Source organism: Eurytemora carolleeae, unplaced genomic scaffold (genome assembly GCF_000591075.1).
Source record: "Eurytemora carolleeae unplaced genomic scaffold, Eaff_2.0 scaffold383, whole genome shotgun sequence".
NCBI lineage: Eukaryota > Metazoa > Arthropoda > Copepoda > Calanoida > Temoridae > Eurytemora > Eurytemora carolleeae.
Window position 1 is genome coordinate 246,989 of NW_019396487.1, and position 23,774 is coordinate 270,762.

General features: G+C 32.8%; 3 protein-coding genes across 3 annotated transcripts; 2 read left to right on the forward strand and 1 right to left on the reverse strand.

Moving 5' to 3' along the window:
• Window positions 1–2: 2 nt before the first annotated feature.
• LOC111704174 (protein UXT homolog) lies at window positions 3–1,730 on the forward strand. Its single transcript, XM_023476327.1, has 5 exons — window positions 3–96; window positions 417–486; window positions 735–784; window positions 918–1,029; window positions 1,228–1,730. The coding sequence occupies exons 1-5, from the start codon at window positions 9–11 to the stop codon at window positions 1,379–1,381; spliced, it is 474 nt and encodes a 157-aa protein (XP_023332095.1). The 5' UTR covers window positions 3–8; the 3' UTR covers window positions 1,382–1,730.
• A 3-nt stretch (window positions 1,731–1,733) lies between these two features.
• On the forward strand, window positions 1,734–9,811 carry LOC111704173 (dnaJ homolog subfamily A member 3, mitochondrial). Its single transcript, XM_023476326.1, has 11 exons — window positions 1,734–1,814; window positions 3,189–3,264; window positions 3,686–3,742; window positions 5,537–5,566; window positions 6,070–6,165; window positions 6,808–6,895; window positions 7,405–7,529; window positions 7,879–7,934; window positions 8,189–8,271; window positions 8,677–8,728; window positions 9,522–9,811. The coding sequence occupies exons 1-11, from the start codon at window positions 1,753–1,755 to the stop codon at window positions 9,736–9,738; spliced, it is 942 nt and encodes a 313-aa protein (XP_023332094.1). The 5' UTR covers window positions 1,734–1,752; the 3' UTR covers window positions 9,739–9,811.
• A 2,096-nt stretch (window positions 9,812–11,907) lies between these two features.
• On the reverse strand, window positions 11,908–17,239 carry LOC111704175 (uncharacterized). The gene is made up of 6 exons (XM_023476328.1): window positions 17,138–17,239; window positions 16,711–16,786; window positions 15,896–15,958; window positions 15,443–15,504; window positions 14,648–14,743; window positions 11,908–12,040 (listed from the first exon to the last, which is right to left on the reverse strand). Exons 1-6 carry the CDS (start codon window positions 17,180–17,182, stop codon window positions 11,981–11,983), a joined length of 402 nt encoding a protein of 133 aa, XP_023332096.1. The 5' UTR covers window positions 17,183–17,239; the 3' UTR covers window positions 11,908–11,980.
• Window positions 17,240–23,774: the final 6,535 nt, after the last annotated feature.

A 23,774-nucleotide genomic window follows, 5' to 3' on the forward strand; every position in this document is an offset into this window, starting at 1 on the left:
GATTAAAAATGAATAAGGAGGAGATAAGGGAAAAGATTTTGCGCTATGAAACTCATCTTAATGAAACCTTGAGAAATGATTTGAAGACATGCCTTGGTAATGAGAAGATTGGTTACTGTACAGTGTTAAGTGCTATCGTCTAGTTATATTCATCTATTATTTAAGTTAAAAAGCTGCAATTGCACTCTTCAGGGCGTAGTATAAATGTGGGTTTTTTTCAGAAAAATCTAAATTTTTCAGCGCAAAAGTGCATTAGAGACTAGAGAGGTATAAATCACGGTTAGAAGTGGTTTGACTAGTCTAAAAAATTATCCTTCAAGTTTGAACGATGAACGTACAATATTTATTGAGTCTAGTGTCGCTGTACAGTGTACAGTGTGTACAATACCATGTAATTAACATTGCCTCATGTTTAGAACTGAGAGACAAAGTATACAGTGAGCAAGCAGAGTTTCTAGCTTTGAGAAATACCATTCTTGCAATTAGGAACATACATAATTGTTAAACTTATATCAAATTGATTAATCAACTTTTCATCAAAAGTTAAGTGGGATTACCGAATGTTTTGTTTCAGTGCATACTTCATAGAATATTTAAGTAAGATTGATCCAAGTTTTTTTTTATTTCTTACAGAAAATAAAATTCGAATGATTTTGTTAAAAGTTGGTAAAGGTTGAATCTCATTATTCTCGTATATGATCGGGCAAGGTTACAAAAAAAAATTATTTGTTCAGAGAGTCAGGTTTGCAAAAAGGAGAACCATTGAAAACCAAAGTGGATTTAGGTACAGTAAAATTATCATCATGTACTGAATAGTATAGTATACATTTACAATATAGTTCCTGCCATGTACATTGTACAGTACCGTGAAGCGAGATTTAATGATTCAAATGGAATTAATATCGCTTTTTCTCAAGGTTGTAACTTCTACTGTGAGGCAAAAGTGGATGATCCGACGTGGATCCTTGTATCTATAGGGATGGGATTTTTTCTTGAAATGACACTCCCGGAAGCGCTAGAGTACATAAGGAATGGTTTATGCGTCATATAATATATATTCTTCAGAATTCATTTATTCATACTTAAAAATTAAAGATAGAATATATTTTTAGAATTTACCACCCCCTAATATCACCACTTTTTGTATGTCGATGACGGTTTGAAAATCCCACATTGGTGGTATTCGAGAATTTCTAGCTTTTATATTTTAAATGCATACACGTTTAGAAAGAAAGATGTTGAACTGAGCACCCAGGCTGACAAGCTAACCCAGCAATCTACTAAAATCAAAACCAACATCAAGCTTGTTATTGGAGGGCTTAAGGAGCTTCAGAATATCAGTTTAGAACAGAAAACACCATACAGAGATGCATTTGCTTAAAGGGATTGTATTTGTAATTTTAGGAGGCCATTTATTTAAAGAGAAGTCTTAATTTTTTTTTACAGAAAAGGTAAATCTTGATCAGTTTCTGTCTGATCTATATTAAAGAATTTACAGGTGCATTTCTCAAAATTATTTCTTAAGATTTCTCAATCATCGTTACTTAGATTATGGTTCAAAGTTCTTCCTTTAACACAAGCATACAATTATTCCTGCTCGCTTGTTTCTACTATTTAATCGTAAATGTAAAATTTGGAATTCAATACTTTTTTAGGCCTTTTTTTATTATTTTTCAAGAATAAGTTTGACCCTTTGGCTGTGAAGAATAATGATTATGTTTTTTTTTTTTTTCAGAAAAATAATGAATTAAAATGCTTGGCTGTTTGCAGAATGGTTTAAAGGTAGCCTGTAGGACAGGACAAATAAATACCAGGTAGAAAATTATCTAAAAAGTAAAAATTCATTTTACATACAGTGAGTGATATCCAGAAAAAAAAATCTAGAATAGGAAGTCGACTTTTTGACTCAAGTTATGACTTTAGATAATTCAATGGACATAAGGCACAGCAACTATGCAGTGTAAACAGACCCATTTTACTTAATAAGTGATTTAATAACTTAACAGTAAACCTGTTTGCTTTCTAGTAATATTAATTACACTTCAGTATTGATATAATGTCGTCTTCCTATTTCACAGTTTACTTGTTATCACTAGGGATGTCAACGTTTTCAATTTTTTAAAAAAACGATTGTTTCGTTATGAAACGACGATAATTTTTTTTTTAATTCGTTTTTTAAAAATGGTCGTTTATAAACGATCGTTTTTATAAATCTCGTCGTTTCATTAACGATCGTTAACGAAGAGAGGAAACCGACCTGAAGGGGATCTGTACTTATCATTGAGTAGTTTTTAAGGAAGTATTAAGAAGTTTTAGCTCCCCCGCAACTGTTTAATTCACGTAAGACGTCAGTCATTAAAGTTGCATGTAATTTTTTTCTTCTAAAACGATCGTATTTCTAAAAACGACCGTTTTTATAAAGTTCTTCGTTTCGTTAACGATTGTTAACGACAACCCTTCGTTAACGATCGCTAACGACGACCCTTTGTTAACTATCGTTAACAGAATTGTCAATGAATTTTTTTCAAAACTCGTTTTTTCAGTAGCAAGCGTTTTTTAGAAAACATCCGTATAAAAAACGTCTCAAATCTTTTTTATTAAAACGATCGTTTTCAAAAACGATCTTTTTTATTTTCTAAAAGTTCAAAACGAGTGGGTTGTTTTTAAAAACGATTGTTTTTTCCGAAAACGAAAGGATCGTTTTTGAAAACGATTGAAAAACAAAACAAAAAACGAAAGTTTTCAAAAACGATTAACAACCTTAGTTATTACTGTAGCAAAATTAATGAATTTTACTTGGGTTAAAAATGATTCACGGGGTAGGAACTGTATGGTGTATTAGAAATCTTAACGCTTGATTTTGAATACCAATGTAGGCACTTTTAATTTTAGTATCAATGCTTGGTGCCTCCATTAAAGTTATCCCTGCAGGGTATGACCACCACGGGATATACGAGATGGAGATCAATTCTTCATCCCGGGATTCCCAAGGGAAAACTTCTAACTTCAAATTAATATTTTTGTGAATTAAACAAGCTAAACTAAACCTCTGCCTTTCTTCAACATTTCTGAGGATATTTTTGTCACCTGAATGTAACCCATTGTCCCTGTCAGATTTCAATGCCAAGGATCTTGATATAAGCCTAAATATTTCCGAAACTGAAATTACATAATATTCCTTGTTTCAGGTTTATCCAGACAAGTCAGAGCTTCCTTAAAGATTACTACAAAATATTAGGAGTTCCTAAGAATGCTAGTCAAAAGGAACATTCATATTCTTAATAAATTATTTCTTGAATTTTCATATTTTTTTAAGTTGTTTGTAATAGGATTCCCCATTGTGCATGAAAATATTGAACTCAAGTCTCAAATTAAAATTAAAAATGTTCAATTTTTATAGAAACTTTATCATTTTTGGGGTTCTACTCTGCACGGGCCCTGTAGGACAACTTTCAGTCCAATTCATGGGTTATTTTTTAATATTATCTCTCTTTTATTTATTTTTACAAAAATTATTTTCCCACAATATCTTTAACATTGTTTTCCTATTTAACATATTTTTCCTATTTAACATATTTTCCTATTTAACATATTTTTCCTATTTAACATATTTTCCTATTTAACATATTTTTCCTATTTAACATATTTCGCCCAAATTACTTCTAAACATATGATTGCTTTAAAGGATATAAAGAAAGCTTACTATCAACTTGCCAAGAAATATCATCCTGACACAAACCAGGAAAACTTAAATCAATCAATCAATTGTTTTTTTATAAATAAACACAAGTTTCGTGTTCTAAGCTACACAGTCAATCTAGCACTTTAAATTAATAAGGGACTACTCAGTACTTACGGTAGGCATAGTTATAAGTGACCCTTCATTTTTTATTTAACTTGTTATGTGGCGTGTCCGATGTTAAACTTCGTCAGGATGTTATTGCTTATCTTATGTTTATAACTACTTAACCAATGTTTATACGCCATACACAGAAATAATCAAGTCTATAGAGAGTTTATTTCTTGCTCATCTACTAGCTGTGAAGCTGAAAATATAAACATAATTAGCATGATGTATTTATAAAATGTGATGAATGGTAAAATGTTGTGACTATAAAAAGTTATTTGACAGAATATGTTAAAATACAATATTTTTGGTGTAATATTACGACCAGATAAAAGGATTGAAGCATTATATGAGAACTTTATTAGACATCTGTTTCAAAAGGCAAATGAGAATATTTTACTAAATACCATGTCCCAAGCTTTCTAATAGAAATCTTACATTTGATGGGGGTGTTGGTTTTCTCGCAAGCTGATCAAAATGTCTTCTATTGGGGTTTTATCAGGTTTCAAGTTCTCCGTGTGTCTGTATAATTTCTCCTGTAACTATAAGCGACTAGTTTTCATTTTGGATATTACAGAGTTGATGTAGATTAGGTTAGGTTTATGAGATAATAACTTTATATGTGTGTCCCTTGAACACTGTGGACTGCAATTCTTCCTGGATTCTGTAGAATGAATGCATGTAGATCAGGATATTCTTGAATTAGTTTAAAGTCAGGTCAGGAACGATCTTATTCTTGTAAGGAATTATTATTGAAATATAATAAGTATTCATCTTCTGGAATCGAGCTAGATACAATCCCTCAAGAGCAACAGTAATACGTAGTACATAGACGATACGTACAGTCGTCCTCAAATTTTTTCTGCCTGCATAGGAATTACTGTTAATCTAACGTTTAACACAGGTTAGATTTAAACTTTACCTGGGAGATTTTCCAGACTAGCTGTGTGCTGTAGATCACCGTGAGATCCCGTTAGATCACCGTGAGATCTTTGTTAGAGCTGTCTGCTGTGTAGACGGGTGAATATAAGATGTAGGATCAAACTGTAGATAGGAAGCTCTGGTAAAGATATCTCGTATTAGTCCTGTTCCGCGTCTAAAGATCAATCAGTTGAAATCACGTTTCAACATCAATTATCTTCTTCAAATGAATACGTTTTAACAAATTCTGTTAATTGACCTGCTTGTGTTTGTGAGACAACCCTACCCTCTTTTGGAGCCTCAAGAACTCCGGGTTATACTGATTACTCTTGATGATCAACTGGATCAAACAACTGCAATACAATTAATGAATCTATTGCTTTATATGATCTTGATCTCCCATGATCATCTTCAACATGGCGATCATTATTTACCATGAAAGCTTGGGATTAAATATTACATGTTCACAGTTTTAACATTTAAAATGTGTCAATATTAGTTTCCTCTATGATTCTTGATAAAAATCTGGTTTTCATGTTGTCTTAGCTTTCTTAAATACATAATAAAATAACATTTTGATGTTCTTTTAACTTGAAAATTGACAGGACTAAAGGGAATGTTCTTAATTATTTAATCATTAGTTCTTGAGTGGATCACACTGTTTAAGCCTTTTTCTTTCAGGCTGTAGTTAGTTCTAAAATAAAAGTTTAGATTTTCACTTTTTCCTAATTTTCCTTTTACAGAAAGGATTTAAGTTAATTTTGTCAGGACGAACCAACTGCCCAGAAGAAATTTCAGGTATAAAATGAAAACTGAAGTATGGGTTTATGAAATATGATTAATTAAGAACCCAGCTTTTCCTGGAAACCAAAATTTCTTTATAAAAGTCAACCTACTCGACTTTAAAAAACTAAGCCAAGAACATTACGGTGGTTGTACCGAGTTTTCCAACCATTTGAAGCAAACCAGTCAAGGGGTTCATGAGTTATGATCGGAAATACAAACAGATATTGATACTTTACGTTTTGATGAATAATTCAAAACTCTCTTCTGGGTGGGAAGTGTTTAATGAATCTTATCAAGGTTTTAAATTAAGAGGGAGAGAGGAAATGAGGTCTGGTTTATAATGTTTTGAACAGGCTGCTGTGGCTAGGACAGCTAAGAGATAAGTTGCAATTTGGGAAAGGGGCATTTGGGAGAATGTCTATGATTACTGATGAGGAGTTAGGTACCTCACAGCGCCAAATCTTACTGTAGGTTCTAAGTATATTTACCTCACATAACCTGTTGGTTGTATTCAGGAGGTGTCTGAAGCCTATGAGGTTCTAGGAGATGATGCTAAGAGAGCTGAGTTTGATCAGTTTGGATCTGGAGCCGCAAATAATCCATTTGGCCAGGTACTAACATTCTTACGGTCCACGGAATTATTTAATTTGAAAGTTATTGATTTTAATCTGCATATTTCCGTTGCTTAATTAGGGACGGGCATCTTCTTAAACATTCAAGGTTTTTTTATATTGTCGGTTACTTTTAATACACTCTTAAAAATTTTAGATAATTTTTAAAACGATTTATTTAACCGATTGTAAATTTATTTTTGATGATATCTTTGGGCAACATAAAAAATTTATTCATAGCAAATCGGATGTTGCTTTGTGATAAACATCTTACAGATTCTTGTAAGCACCTTTAGAGACATTAAAACCTTGAATGACTAAAAACGGACCACTAAAAGCATTGTATTGAGTATGCATAATCAAATGCATCATACATTTTAAATGACTTGCTTGCTAATTATTGATTAAGAATTTCCAAGCATTGTCAATCATATTAAGATTCATTTTATAACATTTCATTCTAAATTAAAAAAAAAAAACCATATGAAATTTTTCATTTTTTATTAGATCAAATTAGATTGGTCGCCGAATCCAGATTCATACTTGTCAAAATTAAAAATACTTAGCTTAGAGATCGGGTGGAAATATTATTTTATGTATCTCGAGACTAATTAGGGATACCTAAAGAATGTTTTTGATTAGAACCAGCGGCAGAGTTATTCTAACCGTGGTCCGCAGTGGTCCTACCAGAGCAATGTGGACCCAGAGGAACTTTTCAAGCAAATTTTTGGTAAAATACTAGAGCTTTTTTCCCGATTGTTTGGTTTGAAACGAATTTCTAATGTACCTTTTAAATCTTGATTTATTGAAACAAAAAAGTACTTTTTTTTTAAAGTACGGTTATTAAAGAGTTCTTAAGAATTAATGTTGAAACGGTTTAAATATTTGCGTTTATTCCTCTAACGGAGTTGTCCAGGGCCGGATGTATAAAATTCTCCCCCCCTCCCTTCGGTAAATAAATGCCACCAAAAAGGAAAATTTTGGAAGAATTTATTTTAGTCACCTGAGATGGAATTTAAAGAATTTGAGCCGCGGTTTAAATTCGGCAAAATCCGCCAAAACCCGGTTTAAATTTAGCGCCGGCTTAAATCTTGAAACATTTGATATGGAACCAACCATATTTAAGCCGCGGCTTAAATTTAAACCGCCGCTCAAATTCTTTAAATTCGGCCACTGGAACTCTTAATTCCTGTCTAAAAAACCTAAAATAAGAACATTTGTTTTTAATCAATTTTTTAGGCGAGTTTTCGAGGGGATTTGGAGGACGCGGTTCCAGTTCAGGGTTTTCAAATCCTTTTGATGATATTTTTAACTTTCAATTCCAGGGGGGACAGCAGGCTCAAACTACTATATCCTTTACTGAGGTGAGACTTTCGAAACTTAGATGATAATTTGAAAAACATGATCTAGCCTTGACACTAATCTCATGGCATCCAGTGCTGTTCTTGCAATAATAATAATCTATATTTATACTTTGCTTGTATGTTTGTTTGTTTGTGAAAACGACTGAACCCATCGGGCCGTTTGTTATTAGACTTCATTTGACCCCCCGGGAAGGATTTTGGATGCTAAGAATTACATAAAATTGTCATTAATAAACTTTTGATTTTCCTGAAATCTTGAAAATCCACGAAAAAATCTTAATCCGGAATAAAAATGATTGTTTTATTGAAGAAGACCATTTGTTTGTTGTTACATAATTTATTTTTTAAGTCTGCCAAAGGAGTAACAAAAGAAGTCGATGTCCTACAAATGACTGGAAATTTAAGGTAGAGAAATTAGGTTTTTAAAATATTTCTGGGAGGATGGGGTTCTAGTTAGTACTAAAGTGCTCGGCGTTGCCCGTGCAATTTAAAAATTGTTGAACAAAAATTTTGGGGGGGAAAATGTCCATCTTTTTTATCATGGGTTTCCTTTAATAAATACTAGCCGATTTGGTCCAGCCGTTTGGCCAGCTCTAGCTAACATATAAATATATATGTATATGAGCTAAGGTCTTTATTATATAGATTTGTTTGTTTAGAAATCCAAGTTTGAATAAAAGTCGTATAAAAGTTCCAATTCCAGCTGGAATATCTGATGGTCAAACTCTTCGTCTTTCGTTAGGTAAAAATTTATTTTAACATTTTTGATTTTAACATTTTTTAAGAATTAAATTCGAATTACATTTTTCGAGTTGGAAAGTAAGTTGTTATGTCTATAAAAAACAGAGGAAAGGCCGGCTTGGTTTTCAAATCGAAATTTAGAAAACAAGCTTATATAATTTCACATTGTAATTCCAAAATAATTTACAATGATTACGACTTTTTCGCTAAACCATTTTACTGGTATTCAAATAATTGGGGATGGGCTGATGAGGCTGATCGGCCCGATTCAGCTTTATTCACTAAAAACAGCTTTGAAATATTAAATTTAACTTAGGAAGAAAAGAATTTATCAGCTAAATATTAAGACTACGCACTTTAATTAGATGTTCGAACGTTGCTTATTATTTTATCTTATTTTGTTCAGGAAACCAGGAGGTGTTTGTAACTGTCCGAGTTCAACCCTCAGATTATTACAGGATAGAACACTGTCAATTAGTTTGTGTTGAGTTTTGAATCTTCATGACAGATACAATCTCAAGAACTGACGACGGTCAACCCAGGCCTATATATTTTAATAAAATATGGAACTAACATCTACTTTATTTACTCTATAGAGGTTTGGTCGGTAACCATCACAGACTTTAAAACTGTCAATTTTATCAGTTTAAAGCCAGGGGTTTGAAAACGGACCTGTGCCGTATCCCTTCCATATTTTTATTCCCTGTTTAAAACCAGTTAAAGAGTGTTTATTCTTTAATCTTCTAATTAGTCACGGAAAAATTATTTTAATGATAACAGAATATGCAATTTTGATTATAAATTATAATTGAAACCTCGACCCAATGTAAGTTAACAATATCAAATATTTGACTCCAAGGATGTTGATTGAGTGTGATAACATAATTTTATGTAACCAAAACCCCATTCTCTTCCTTGTTTTCTTAGTTTTTTTTTTAGATACAGTGGTAGGCGATTATATCAATATAATGGAGAGGAATTTATTATCTAAGTTCTGATTATTATCAAGCTTTTTTTGAAATACAAGTTGACAATTAATCAAAGAGAAGCTTTTAAAATTGACAGCTTCTCTTGACTTCATGTTCATCTGTATCCATGCTGTTTAAGAGCTTGATATAAATCAAAATTGAAATCGAAAGTCTTCTTTGTTATGTATTTATATAATCGCCTACTACTGTATATAAAAGAATCGTCTTTTAACAATCATAAAGTTTTTTTATATGATTGATTGTTGACAGTGTGTTTAAGTAGGCGTGAAGGTTATGATATCCACACAGATGCAAATATATCCATATCCCAAGCTATCCTTGGTGGCATAATCCGGATACAAGGTCTATATGAAGATTTAAATATCCGGATACCGCCGGGAACAGACTCGCACACTGAGTTGACCCTTTCCGGTCGCGGGCTCAAACATATGGAGGCTTATAACACGTACGGAGATCATATAGGTAGGTACTCTTGTTGATCGTCAAGGAGATCATATAGGTAGGTACTCTTGTTGATCGTCAAGGAGATCATATAGGTAGGTACTCTTGTTGATCGTCAAGGGCGGACACAGGATTCTTAGCCAGGGGGAAGAGATTTTTTAAGGTACAAAGAAATCTGAAAATAGGAACGTAAAGTTCTGAAAATAGAAAGCTGACCCCTTGGCAGGGAAGACTTATATTATACAATTGTTTCTATTTAACTTGCATATGTATAGTAGTGTTCCTTCTTTATTAATCGAAATTGTAATATTGTTCCTTATTTACATGCATATAACTTTCCTAATATTTACTTTTTGTTCTTAACTTTTTTTAAGTCCCTTTTATTGACTATTGTTCTTAATTCATGTACAGTATGAATAACATTTTCGCATATGTAATATATGTTCCCTGTTTCTGTTCCTTACTTAACAAATCTGTAGGCTGTACCCTCATGTGTTGATCATTATTTTATGTGTTACGAAAAACGTGTAACTTGTTAATGTTCCTATTTTTTGGTCCTATTCCTAACACTGTCCCTAGACCCTAAATCCTTTATTTTTGTTCCTAATTCCTTAACAATCTTTTTATTGTTCCTTAGATTATTTATTTCATTTATTGTTCTTATGTTCTTAGTAAATGTATGAAAATCCTAATTGTTTTGCTTGTTCCCAGCTAGCTCAATAATCATTGTTCCTGTTATAGTGTTCATTTTATTGTTCCTTTGTTCCTCTTTTGATGTTCCTAATCTAGTCTTCTTTTTTTCTTCCTAATTAACCCAATATTTGTGTTATTGTATTGTTTCTTTTCTTAAACCTGAAATGTTCTAAATTTGACAAAGTGGAAGAAAAGCAAATGTTTAGAAAACAAATTTTTGAAAACATTTTATAAACTTGTAATATTTTAACAGATACTCCTGGTAAACTTGTAATATTTTGACGGTATTTTTATACAATACAACTGTGGAATTAGAAGATGCTGTGTATTTGATGATGTTATTAAGCAAGCGTTCTGCCTGTAATTAAACACCAACTTATGGTTCTGCACTCTGCGTACGCCTTACACTGAACAATCTGTGTTTTATGTTAGTTGGATTATTTGAAATCTTAACATGATAGTCGTCTTCCTATTCCACAGTTTTCTATTCAATCTTCAATTCGTTTCAAATCATCCGTTCTTTTTAGAATTTTATTCTAAAACTCACCCACCCTCACTTCTCATCGCGCCCCATCACTCTTCCTTAGGGTTTAAAGTAGATTTAGAAATGAGCAGTGCATCTTAAGGTTGGATGAAACATAGATGATTGGATATAATGTTAAGAGTTTACTGTTAGACACTTTTTTTAAGAATTATTTCCCCCAATAAAGCGAATCAACCCATAAAAGAAATTTGCGGTCGCTCGGGGGGGGGGGGGGGGTTCAGACAAATATACTGTATCCCATAGCCTGTTAATAATTGAAATGTTGGATGTGCATTATGCAATGTGCAATAAGCATTGCCCTTGCCACTGGAATTATTTTTCGACTTTTTTATTGCTAATTTTTTTTAATTTATTAGTTTTTTATTACTCAATCTTATTATGATTATGAAAATAAACACGTTTCAATTTTATTCTTTCCTATTAATTATTACGCCCGGTAATTAACCACCACTCTAGGATGATAATTTTCCGCACTTTATTCAATGTGGTTTAAAAACCAAAGGGTTTTATTGAGAAGAAGTTTTATTCCTGATTCTTTTTTGGTCTTACTAGTTTCTTAATTAAAAATAGAACTAGGATGTATTGCATAGTATTCATACGTCTACAGGCCGTTGATGTAGATTCTTTCTGGGGTCGACTACAAAACTAACATTTATTTATACAAACAGGAACCGTAAATGGAGTGGATAAGTCTACATGGAGTGGCCTCCGGAAGAAGTGGTCGCAAGAGAACAAGGAGACGGAGAAGAAAAAGGAGGTGGAGGATGAAAAGGAAGAGAAGAAAATTAAGGAATTTGAAAATCCAGGACTATTATCCCGACTGAAGAAAGCTGTGTTTGGATAAAAATCAAACATTTCTCCATTTGCTAAATTCATCTGTTTTGCAGATCAAAATTTACAGTGATACAATTATTTTTTACATGTTTATTAACTTAATATGTAAATGTGCCTTGCATGGTATGCAGTATGGTTGGTAAAGCTTGTTTTATTTCTGGCTTGCATCCATATTTTAGAACAATAAAATTTAGACCGTTTTTTCTTGTTTAACATCCGTCGCAAACAATTTCTCCAGTGCAGTAAACTATTCCACAACCATTGTAGCCCTGAAATATATATAATGTTCTTGAGATAAAACTTACCAATGAAAGATTGGACTGATCTTCCTTCAATTAAAGAATGTAAACAATTTACAGTTAAACTATTTATTGATAAGAATTGAACACACAATGTTTTGTAATGATAAATAGTGTACATTCTAATTCAGTACTTCGGAGCATTCTAAAGAATTTATAAAATGACGTCTTGAAATATTTCGAAGGGTTTTATACTAGTTTCCCAAAATCTTAGTAATCTATCTTCTATCTATAAATTTAGCTTGTCTTGGTGTTTGTTTGTTTGAATCCAATAAACGTCGAAACGGCTGAACCAATATGGCCCAAATTTTGTGTGGGACCTCACGTGACCCCAGGAAAGGTTTATGAATGATCTAAATTTAAAAATTTGTGTTTAAAAGTTTTAAATTTTTGCAAGATTTTGAAAATGCGCGAAAAAATATAATGAAATCCGCAAACTTTTTTGTTTTATAAAGAGAAGATGCTCACAGATAAAGCCACAGTTAAAAGTTGAAATAGAAGATGGTCGCAAAGCGCACTAAAAGCCTAGTCTATTTATAAATTTGGCTTGTACATATATATTTTACTTGTCTAAGTGTCCGTCCGTTTGTATCCAATAAACGTCAAAACGGCTAAACCGATAGGGCCCACATTTTGTGGGGGACCTCACTTGGCCCCAGGGAAGGTTTATGAAGGATAATAATTTTAAAAATTTGCCGCCATCAAAATTCGATTTTATTAAAATTTTAAAAATATAGAAAATCCACGTAATTTTTTTTTGGCAATGTTCACAAAGAAAACTTTTTTTTGGCAATGTTCAAAAGAGAACATATTCTCATTTGAAATAGTTGTAAAAATATGGATTGCCATGAATGTACGGGAACAGTTTACAAGAGCTCCATATAATTATTCAATTAAAAACTAAATATTTGCAGCATACCATTATCACGAGTGAGGGGGTGTAGAGGCGCCATGATCTCCGCAAAAATTACCTCCGAACCTCAGGATTTGCAGAATTACCTCCAGGCCCCGCAAAACTGGTCTCCCAGCCTCAGTGACGTCACCAAGTCTCCCGCCATTCTGTATCCACGCCCCGCATTTTGGCTCCAATAAAAAAATATTTGGGTTTTATTTCCACCAAGAACCTTTTTTTTTAAATTCTTAACATGATAAAATAGTTCAGAATGATACATTTTGTATTAAAAAGTGAATTTTAATTGAGATTAAAGGCTTGTATTTTGTTTTTCTAAATTTCACAAATTCTTTAAATTGTGAAGAACTAATGCAGTTTTGTATAAAGATAGAAAAATGTTCTATTATTTTAGAGGGGCCTCATATACCAATCAAACAATATCAGCGGCAATTTACAAAACAAGGTAGTTTTTTTGAAATCCTTGTATTTGTGATTTTATCGTATGCTTTAGAAAATATTGAAGAACTATTTTTTTTTAAATTGAAACAAAGAATTAAAATAATCTAAATATCTATTACATGCTATACTGACAGGTTAGGACAGCTTCGTGTCGACGTGTCATATCTTGTTGTTTTAATAAGTTAAATTTAATTCTAAATAGTTTTTCTTTTAGCGAGAGAATTCATTTATTTGACTGAAAAAATTAAAATACAAAGGTGAGGGGGGGGGGGTGCGCAAAAACTCGTAGATTATAGAACAGATCCTCATTAATTTGCATTTTTATGATAAAATGTAATGCTGAGGAATCGAGAGTTAAGAAAATCTTTAAATCATGATGCCTTCAAAATATTAGATAAGTCGTTTATAAAGGTCGTCTTTTACTCATTCCATCTTAATGTAAACTTTTACAGAAAAACAACTCCAGAACAATTGAATGAATTAACATGTCAAATTTGTTGATTAAACGATTCTTTAAACTATGACGGAGTCTACTATGAAGAGATAATAAAAACAACAAGCGGAGACCAAAATGCGGGGCGTGGAGACAGAATGGCGGTAGGCTTGGTGACATCATTGAGGCCGGGAGAACAGTTTTGCGGGGCCTGGAGATAATTCTGCAAATCCTGAGGTTCGGAGGTCATTTTTGCGGGGATCATGGCGCCTCTGCACCCCCGTCTCTCTTATCACTAAGTTAAGAAAACAACATTTTATAAATTCTGTTGATGTCTCCGATGTTCTGGGTTAAACCATAGGAAAGCATGAAATTAATTTTCCAGTGCTTAGGATCCGAATCCGCAAGATTTTGCTTCCTGGATCCGGATCCGCAAAAATATCTGGATCCACGGATCCAAGGGGCAAAATATCAACCAAAAACTGCAAAAAAAAACTTATTTACTCTCAAACCCCAAATCTGAACAATTGAAAAAAGAGAGATTATAAAAATTTCCTCATTTCTAAATTGTTTACAAGTTTTTGCATAAAAATAAGACAACAAATTTAAAAATTTTGCTTTGTTCAGAAAATTCAGTAAATCTTAAAGAAATTACCTGAATCCGGATTTGGATCCATTTTTTCCAGTGCGGATCCAGGATCCGGATCAGCATCAAAATTAAATGGATCCAAAGCACTGTAATTTTCAATACAATTCTCATTCTTTTTACTAGTATTTTGTAAAAAGTTGATACCTTGTTAGGTGTACAGAAGCCTGCCCCCATATCCTCTTCCTTGTACCATAGTTCTCCTGTACAACTAGCAGAAGGAATGGATCCGTGGTAGTCCCACTAAAAGATATTCTATAAAAGGAGTGTTAGCGTATTTTTAAGTGACTCTCAGTTAAAAGTAGGGCTATGCTTAAATTATATTTATATCTTAGTAAAAGTTAGAAAATTATGGCAAAAGTATTTATAGGAAGTGTAATTATGGCAAATGTAACTGAGCCCTCACGAAACATGATAGTTAAGAGACGATTCTCAATTCTTAAACTTAGTTAAAAAGTAAAATACTTGCATTAATAGTTAAAAAAAATATTTCCAGTCTTGGCAGTTCCAAAATGTGGTTTGCCTTTTTTTCAACATAATGCCAGAGATGTGGTTCAGATTTTGACAATTTTGGTTTTATTTATATACAGGGCTACTCTCAAAGAATGAAACGACTGTACGGAATTTTATTAGTCCGGTTTTTTGCACTCAGAATTCCTTGGAGGCCATAAACTGTGTCCCTAGCAAACCATGAAAATACTCAATTGAATGCAGAAACCAAAAATCGTCATATTTTTAGAGTGTTTGGTGTTCCCTCGTGTGTAACCCTGTAATAAACCAAATTCTTAATATCAAAAGGGAGACCACATTTTAGAAATGTCAGGACTGAGGAAAATTTGTGATAATTGTTTGAAGAATCATACCGTGTAAAAGTATGTTGAATGAAATTACTTCTCAAATAAAAGAGTGTTCTCTCGTGGGACACCCTGTATGTACACTTACCGCCCATATTTCGAAAGATTCCCCACTGTTAGGATGGAAGAACATGGCCTCGGGTCCTAGTCCTAAAAGATACAAACAACTTTACTAAAGAGCTAAAAACTGTTTTAGCTCCGTCTTCTTTACATGGTTGTTTAAATGTGAACGTTTCTCTGGATTCATCTTTTCAAACTGTTTTAGTTCAAGAAATATAATTTTTGACGATATCCTGATTCAAATTTTTTAAAGTCATGACACTTTAACCAAACCCAACCACAACCACCCCACTTTAAAAGTTGTATGATCCAAACCGGTAAAACATGTACTGTGTATGCACTGTCCAGTCTGGACTACCTGCAGTGTCAAGTCGACCCAGCACGCTACATGCAACAAATATAGCCTGGCAAGATCACAGTGCACATGCTGCCACTGAATCCTTTGACTGGAAAGATAGAAGTTGGATAATAAATATGTTACCTGTATCATAATCCCATTCTACAGGATTGCATGTAACGCTGCCGGGTCCGGCATTTCCTGCCCCTAAAATACATGTTATTCTATTTCTTGCCCCTGAAATACATGGTATTTTTTTTCCTGCCCCCTGAAATATAACATGTTATTCTATTTCCTGCCCCTGAAATACATGTTATTCTATTCCCTGCCCCTGAAATACATGTTATTCTATTTCCTGCCCCTGAAATACATGTTATTCTATTCCCTGCCCCTGAAATACATGTTATTATATTTCCTGCCCCTGAAATACATGTTATTCTATTTCCTGCCCCTGAAATACATGTTAATCTATTTAACAATTTTGGTAACTTATTGATTTATATAAACAACCTGTATTAATGTCAATCAAACCTTAGTTGAATGAAGCTATGAATGACCTGCTGGAAATGATTGAAGCTATGAATGACCTGGTGGGAATTAATGACGCTATGAGTGACCTGCTGGGAATTAATGAAGTCATGAATGACCTGCTTGGAACTAATGAAGTTATGAATGACCTGCTGAGAATGAACGAAGCTATGATTGACCTGCTGGGAACGAGTGAAGCTATGAATGACCTGTTGGGAATTAGTGAAGCTATGAATGACCTGTTGTGAATGAATGAAGCTATGAATGACCTGCTGGGGATGAATGAAGCTATGAATGACCTGCTGGGGATGAATGAAGCTATGAATGAAGCTATGAATGACCTGCTGGGGATGAATGAAGCTATGAATGACCTGCTGGGAATGAATGAAGCAATGAATGACCTGCTGGGGATGAATGAAGCTATGAATGACCTGCTGGGAATGAGGCATCTACATTAACGTGACCATAGCATTCCAGGACTCCTGAACCGGTCCAATCAGATTTTACCTAAAATAAGATCAGATAACTTCAAGGTTCAGTAAGGGGGTTTTCATCCCCATCCTGTAAAAAAAAATCAAGCCTCCAACCTGGAAAAATTCCTGTGTCCGCCCCTGGAAAACTTTACGAAAAATAGAATGGGGTCATATGGTTAGATATTATTTTCACTACCGTTTTAAACTTAAGTATTCAAAATATCAAATTTAAAACTGGAATGAATTTTGAAAGACAAGTCAACGCTCTGCTATGAATTGAGGGATGTAAAAATGTTTTAACTGAGCATATTCCAAAATTCAATATTTAAAAAAAAATGAATTACTTTATTTTTGGTTTTGTGTTTAAATGTGTAAATTAACTAACCAAAGCGGCGAAAGAAAAAACTGAAAATAAATATATTTTTATCATTTTTACGACGTTGAACGTGCACTGAACAAGTTCACTGAGATCTAGGAATTTTATAGATGAAAGCTTATCTCCTATTGTTGTTTGATCAGTATTATTGTTTTATACAGTTTTATCGCAAGAGAACAGCTGAACCAACACAAGAAGTACAGTAAGTATAGAAAAGTGAGTTAAAAAGTCATCTAGAAAGAAAAGTTAATGGAGAATAGTCGATGATGGTTTAAAAACGGTTAAATAGATCTATAGATAGATCTATAGATGGATAGATAGATCTATAGATGGATAAATAGATCTATAGAATAGATTTATAGAGATAGAGAGATCTGTACTTAGAAAGATAAATAATTAGTTTTATAAATGGATAAATTGATTTATAAATAGATCATTGTGAACTAGACAGAAGGATCGATGAAGATCAAATTTATACGACTTTGTGCAATCTCGTAGCTCTTCAAGCTTAGTTTTTCTCTTCAAAGATGTATGCATAAAAGAAATGGTAACTTATTATAAATTTAAATTTTATTTTCTATTCTCATTTATTTATACCGAAGAGACTCATTTGTCCTCTAAGTGAACTTAGAAGAAAAATGGGTTACCCGACCCGCCAGCACCCCCATTAGATAATGAGATGTGAGCCTCAGGGTAGGGGGCCTGTTAGGATCGTATACTGGTAAATACGACCCGGGTCAAGCCGCATGTCGGTTAGGTCGTCATGCAGCCCAGGCTGTTACCCCAGCCCGCCTAGTCCTGGAAGAGAACTAGTATGTTGTTTGTTATTTTATGTTATAGGTTTGGTTCATCTAAGGTTAGTATCTAGGCTTAATTTATCCAGGGTTGGTTTATCTATGTTCAGTACCCTGGGTTAGTTTATCCAGGATTAGAGCCCTTGGTTGATGCATCCAGGTTTACTCCCAGGATTGGTTTATCCAGGTTTTGTTCCCAGAGATATTTCATCCAGGCTTAGTACCCATGGCTAATTCATCCAGGGTTGGTTCATCCAGGCTTTGAATCCTGGGTTAAAAGCCCAGGGTTGCTTAATACCCAGGTTTGGTTCATCCAGGTTTAATACCCAAGGTTGGTTCATCCAGGGTTCATACCCAGGTTTAATTCATCCAGGTTTAATACCCAGGGTTGGTTCATCCAGGTTTAGAACCCAGGGTTGGTACATCCAGGATTAATACCCAGGGCTGGTTCATCCAAGTTTAATACCCAGGGTTAGTTCATCCAGGTTTAATACGCAGGGTTGGTTCATCCAGGTTTAATACCCAGGGTTGGTTCATCCAGGTCTAATACCCAGGGTTGATTCATCAAGGTCTAAAACCCAGGGTTGGTTCATCCAGGTGTAATACCCAGGGTTGATTTATCCAGGTTTAAAACCCAGAGTGGGTTCATCCAGGTGTAATACCCAGGGTTGGTTCATCCAGGTTTAAACCCAGGGTTGGTTCATCCAGGTTTAAACCCAGGGTTGGTTCATCCAGGTTTAAAACTCAGGTTTGGTTTCTTCAGGTTTAATACCCTGGGTTAGTTCACCCAGGTTTAGTACCCAGGGTTGGTTCATCCAGGGTATGAACTCAGGGTTGGATCATCCAGGCCTAATGCCCAGGTCTGGTTCCTTCAGGGTTAACACCCTGGGTTAGTTAATCTAGGTTTAATGCCCAGGGTTGGATTTAGTAAAGACCCACTGGTTTACTACTCAATATATTTTAATTATAATAAGTTGAGCAGCAGGGGTAACGTGTCCAGTCGTAGTTTATAAACCTACTCCCCCATTTATGTAAAAGTGTATTAAGGGAGAAAGTACTGATGGGTGCTAAATCGGCCATGGGTTAGAAAACCCCAGCAATTCCCTTTAAATATTTTATTGAAAAGGAAATAACAATCAGCATTGCAAAAAAGAAGCAACCAAAGCTTTCCTTAAATTAGCCTTACCTTTCAGGTCAAACCTCCATAGTTTGTTACTGAGGGATCCATTCTTTGTTTTTCCTCAAAACAGAAGAAGTCCTCCTGGAATCTTGACCATAGCATGTCCCTCCAGGGCCCCTGGGGATCCAGATCTAGACTTATTTCTAGAGTTTTGGGATTTCATAAACTCAGAAAAGGTTCTGAAGTTCTTGGAACTATCTGCTATAGATGTGCCTCTGTCTTTCATCATAGCAGAGAGTCCCAAAAATAAGAGAAGTTATAAATAAAAACATTTAAGATTTCAATTTTACGTGCAAGTTACTTCAGCTTGTCGTGCAATTTACTTCAACTTTACGTACAATTTACCTAAATTTTACGTACAATTTACCTAAATTTTACGTGCAATTTATTTCAATTTTACGTACAATTTACTTCAATTTTACGTACAATTTACTTCAATTTTACGTACAATTTACTTTAATTTTACGTACAATTTACTTCAATTTTAAGTATAATTTACTTCAATTTTACGTACAATTTACTTCAATTTTACGTACAATTTACTTCTATTTTACGTTAAATTTACTTTTATTTTACGTGCAATTTCCTTTAATTTTACGTACAATTTACTTGAATTTTACGTTCAATTTACTTCAATTTCACGTTCAATTTACTTAAAATATACGTGCAATTTACTTCAGTTTGACGTGTGTTAGATAGATCTCTAGATAAACAAATAAGAAGAGAAGAGGACAAACAGTAAAACTTTGGGATAGATTGATAGATATTTGCTTGGCTTTGGAAGAACTGATTTCTAGGCATAAGGCATACAAGATGAGTAAAAAAACGGGATTATCGATTTTTTGGACAACATTTTCAAAATTTTTGTTTTGTTCGGATTTTAGGCATTTAAAAATGGGATGAAAAATTCAAAAATATTTGTGTAACGTTTGTAACGTTAAAAAAAATCGACAAACCAAATTTTCTTTTCAAGAATTAATTTTTTTAACAATTTTTGCGGTGGAATGATAAAAGAAAGATATTTTGATAAATTGCGTGGTTTTTCTTACCAACAATACTCAATACTTTAACGGAAATGTTTCGTTTCCAGTGGCGCCTAGTCTCAAAACGGATCTAACGCCGGCGCCTCGTCAGTTGTGATTCTAACCTCAAACTGTTAAAATCAAAAGTGACTCGATTTTACAAGTTTAAAAATTGTCTGAGCAAAAACATAAGAAAAAATTTAATTAAGGTGAGTCATAATAACAAATAAATGGTTTAAGAATTAAAAGATTGAGCACTAAAGATAAAGATTAATTAAGGTGAGTCATAATAACAAATAAATGGTTTAAGAATTAAAAGATTGAGCACTAAAGATAAAGATTAATTAAGTTAAGACATAATAACAAATAAATTTATGATTAAAGATCTTGAGAGTTAAAGAATAAACGAATATAAGGATTAAAGGATTTAAATTGAGGGGTTAAAGATTGAATGATTTCATAAGGATTAGAAAATTTATAGGATCGATCAGTATTTTACGATTGTTATTTGGATTGTTTTTTAATTTTTACATATTTATTTATTTTGAAATTTTAAATTTAACAATATTCTATAAATAATTAGATAATAGCAGATGCAAATATTTTGTTATTTGGATTGAAATATTTTACTTGAGGGATGTAGGATTGATCTTACTCAAAGGGATCATTAGGTCGATTGATCTTACTCAAAGGGATCATTAGTTCGATAGATCTTACTCAAAGGAATCATTAGTTCGATAGATCTTACTCAAAGGAATCATTAGTTCGATAGATCTTACTCAAAGGGATCATTTGTTCGATTGATCATACTCAAAGGGATCATTAGTTCGATTGATCTTTAAATGTTGATTTTACGATTATTTTTAGAATTTGCCTTGGGATAGCAGAAATGATCTTAGAATTGTAGGACTGATCAATTTAATTAATCATATGACTTTGGGATTGATCTTAGGTCGTCTGACAAATCTTAAAAATATAAATCTGATCTTTTTTATTGAAAAATATTATATCTTCTAATATTTTGACCAATTAGTTGATTTTATCCTTGATCTTAGGATTGTAAAAATTATCATGGTAATCGTATAATTCATCATAAAATCGTAACATTCATCATAAAATCAAAACATTCATCATAAAATCGTAACATTCATAATAAAATCGAAACATTCATCATAAAATCGTAACATTCATCATGCATATAATCGTAACATATATCATACATATGATCGAAACATATATCATGCATATGATCGAAATATATATCATGCATATGATCGAAACATATATCATGCATATGATCGAAACATTCATCATAAAATTCTAACATATATCATGCATATGATCGTAAAATTTATCACAGAATCGTAAAGTTATTGAATATATTCGTAATTAGTAATCTTGTTGTATTGATCTGAGGATTGTATAAATTGAGGATTTCATAATTGATCTCAGAATATAGTAAAATTGATTTTAGGTTTGTAGAATTTATTTGAGAATTTTTTCTTAGAATTATGGATCAAATCATATAAGATTCTTAGAATCTTAAAATAGATTTTAGATTAGTAGAATAGAATCTCTTTGAATTGAAGTACTCTTAGGGATCGAGAAATTAATTTTTTAATTGTAGAATTGTAAAATAGATTTAAGTATTTTTATTTATGATGGTGTAGTGGTTTCAAGCTTTACTTCATTTTTATAAATTGCCAATAGTTTTAAATGTACTTTTAGTGTAAATAGCTTAGTATCCGTTTTCTGACGCAGTTAAAGAAATCATCGGAATGCGAAGAATGCGTATACAGGCCGGATACGCAATGTATAAGACCGCGTATACGCATTTAGGTCCAGTTGTGACCCTTTTGCAAATTAACGATACGTAGAAATGTATTTTTTAATGATCAAATTGAGAAATTAAATTGTACTGACAAGTAAAGAATTGTGGATGGGGGGAGGGGGAGGGGGCACACGGATCCGGATGTGTTTGCGTAAAGCGTAAGTGCGTCTACAGGTTCACTGTGTACATGTCCTGGTGCAGAATATTTGAACAGGATGTGTGTGCGTAACTATGCGTATACTCAGGGCTATCATTCATTCATTCATTCATCAATTTATTTATGTTAGAAATCCGTCCAACCTCACTTATCTCATTAATTTATCAATTATCACTGTAATAAAAAGGCCCCCTTTAGTGTTTATTTATTGTTTATGAAATTTATTTTTTTGCGAATTATTACTGCTAATAAGTCAATACTATTTTTACATTTTCAAGTTAATAAAAGTAACACAGATGGAACCTCCCGCATTTCAACAGAAAAGGCTAAAGCTGCAGGGTGACCCACAAAGGATGGGACCTCAGAGACGACTGTAAGGACTTTTTTTAGTCCCTTTCTAAACTTTATGATCCCTTGCCGGCCAAAATAGGCTTATTTCTCTTCTCAATCATCATAAACCATTAAAATACTAATTTAAAGATAAAAACCAAGAAGCAACCTTTTAATCGTCTATTTAGAAAAGTTTTGGTCGTCTTCACAGTATCTTCCTTTGTGGGTTACCCTGTAGTTGGGCCTGTAACTAGAATAACAGAGAAGGTAAATTTGTTTCAGATAAGTTTTAACAAAGATTCTTTTATTCAAATGCATCACGTCTTATATTTTCTCTGAAATCAAAATAAATATCTTTAATTGCAAAAATTAATTTTCACACAAATTCTTATCCTCCCCCCATCCTATCACACTCAGTAAATGGCAGTGACAGGTTTCAGAATATAAAAATATTAAATAATATTGGATTTGATATTAAAATTAATTGTGCTGTATTTTTTATGTTGAAGCTTAATCATTTTAAAAATTGAGATTGAACTTTACTTTAGATATACATCATGCAGAGGGATTAAATTATTCGGGGGGGGGATCTCCATATTATCCCCCCCCCTCTTCTATTAAATCCTATCTACCCCCCTTTATGTATGTTTTCATGTTAATTGTATATGCAATATATCTATTTGCATAATATAATGTTTTCACATTTGGTTGTTATCAACAAAATACTCGGAACATACATTACATTCTAGGAGTCTATACAACTTCGTGTTGAATACTTTTTCATTCAATTTTGTAATTTCTCGAATAAATAAGAATTGAGTAATTGCTCATTGTGATAACAACAAAAAAACAGATTTAACACGTAAACCATCTGTATTTTAGTTGATCGGTTTATCATTTCTTAAACTACTAAATAATTTTATTCCAATATTTTTAACCAGATGATTACTAACCTACAAAAATGTTTTAGTTGGAAATTTTAATCTTTAAGATAATTTGTTTTACTTCTCGCAATCGTGGCAAATTTCCAATTATCTCTTGATGTCTTTCCTTGTGTTTTTATACTCTTCGTTAATTCGTATACAATACATCCCCTTTTCAGATTAACTCTGTTTTCAGGCAGTATCAATATAGTTTTAAGCTCATAGTAATACAGCTTTCAGTAGAATTGTTTGTGTTTTGACACTAGAAATTTTGGTAATAATAATTAAAATTATAAAAAAATATTGATTATAATAATAACAATAATAATAATAATGATTATAGTGATAATAATAATAACTGATATATTTAACCATTTTAATATATAATATAATTTGAACAGGATGTGTG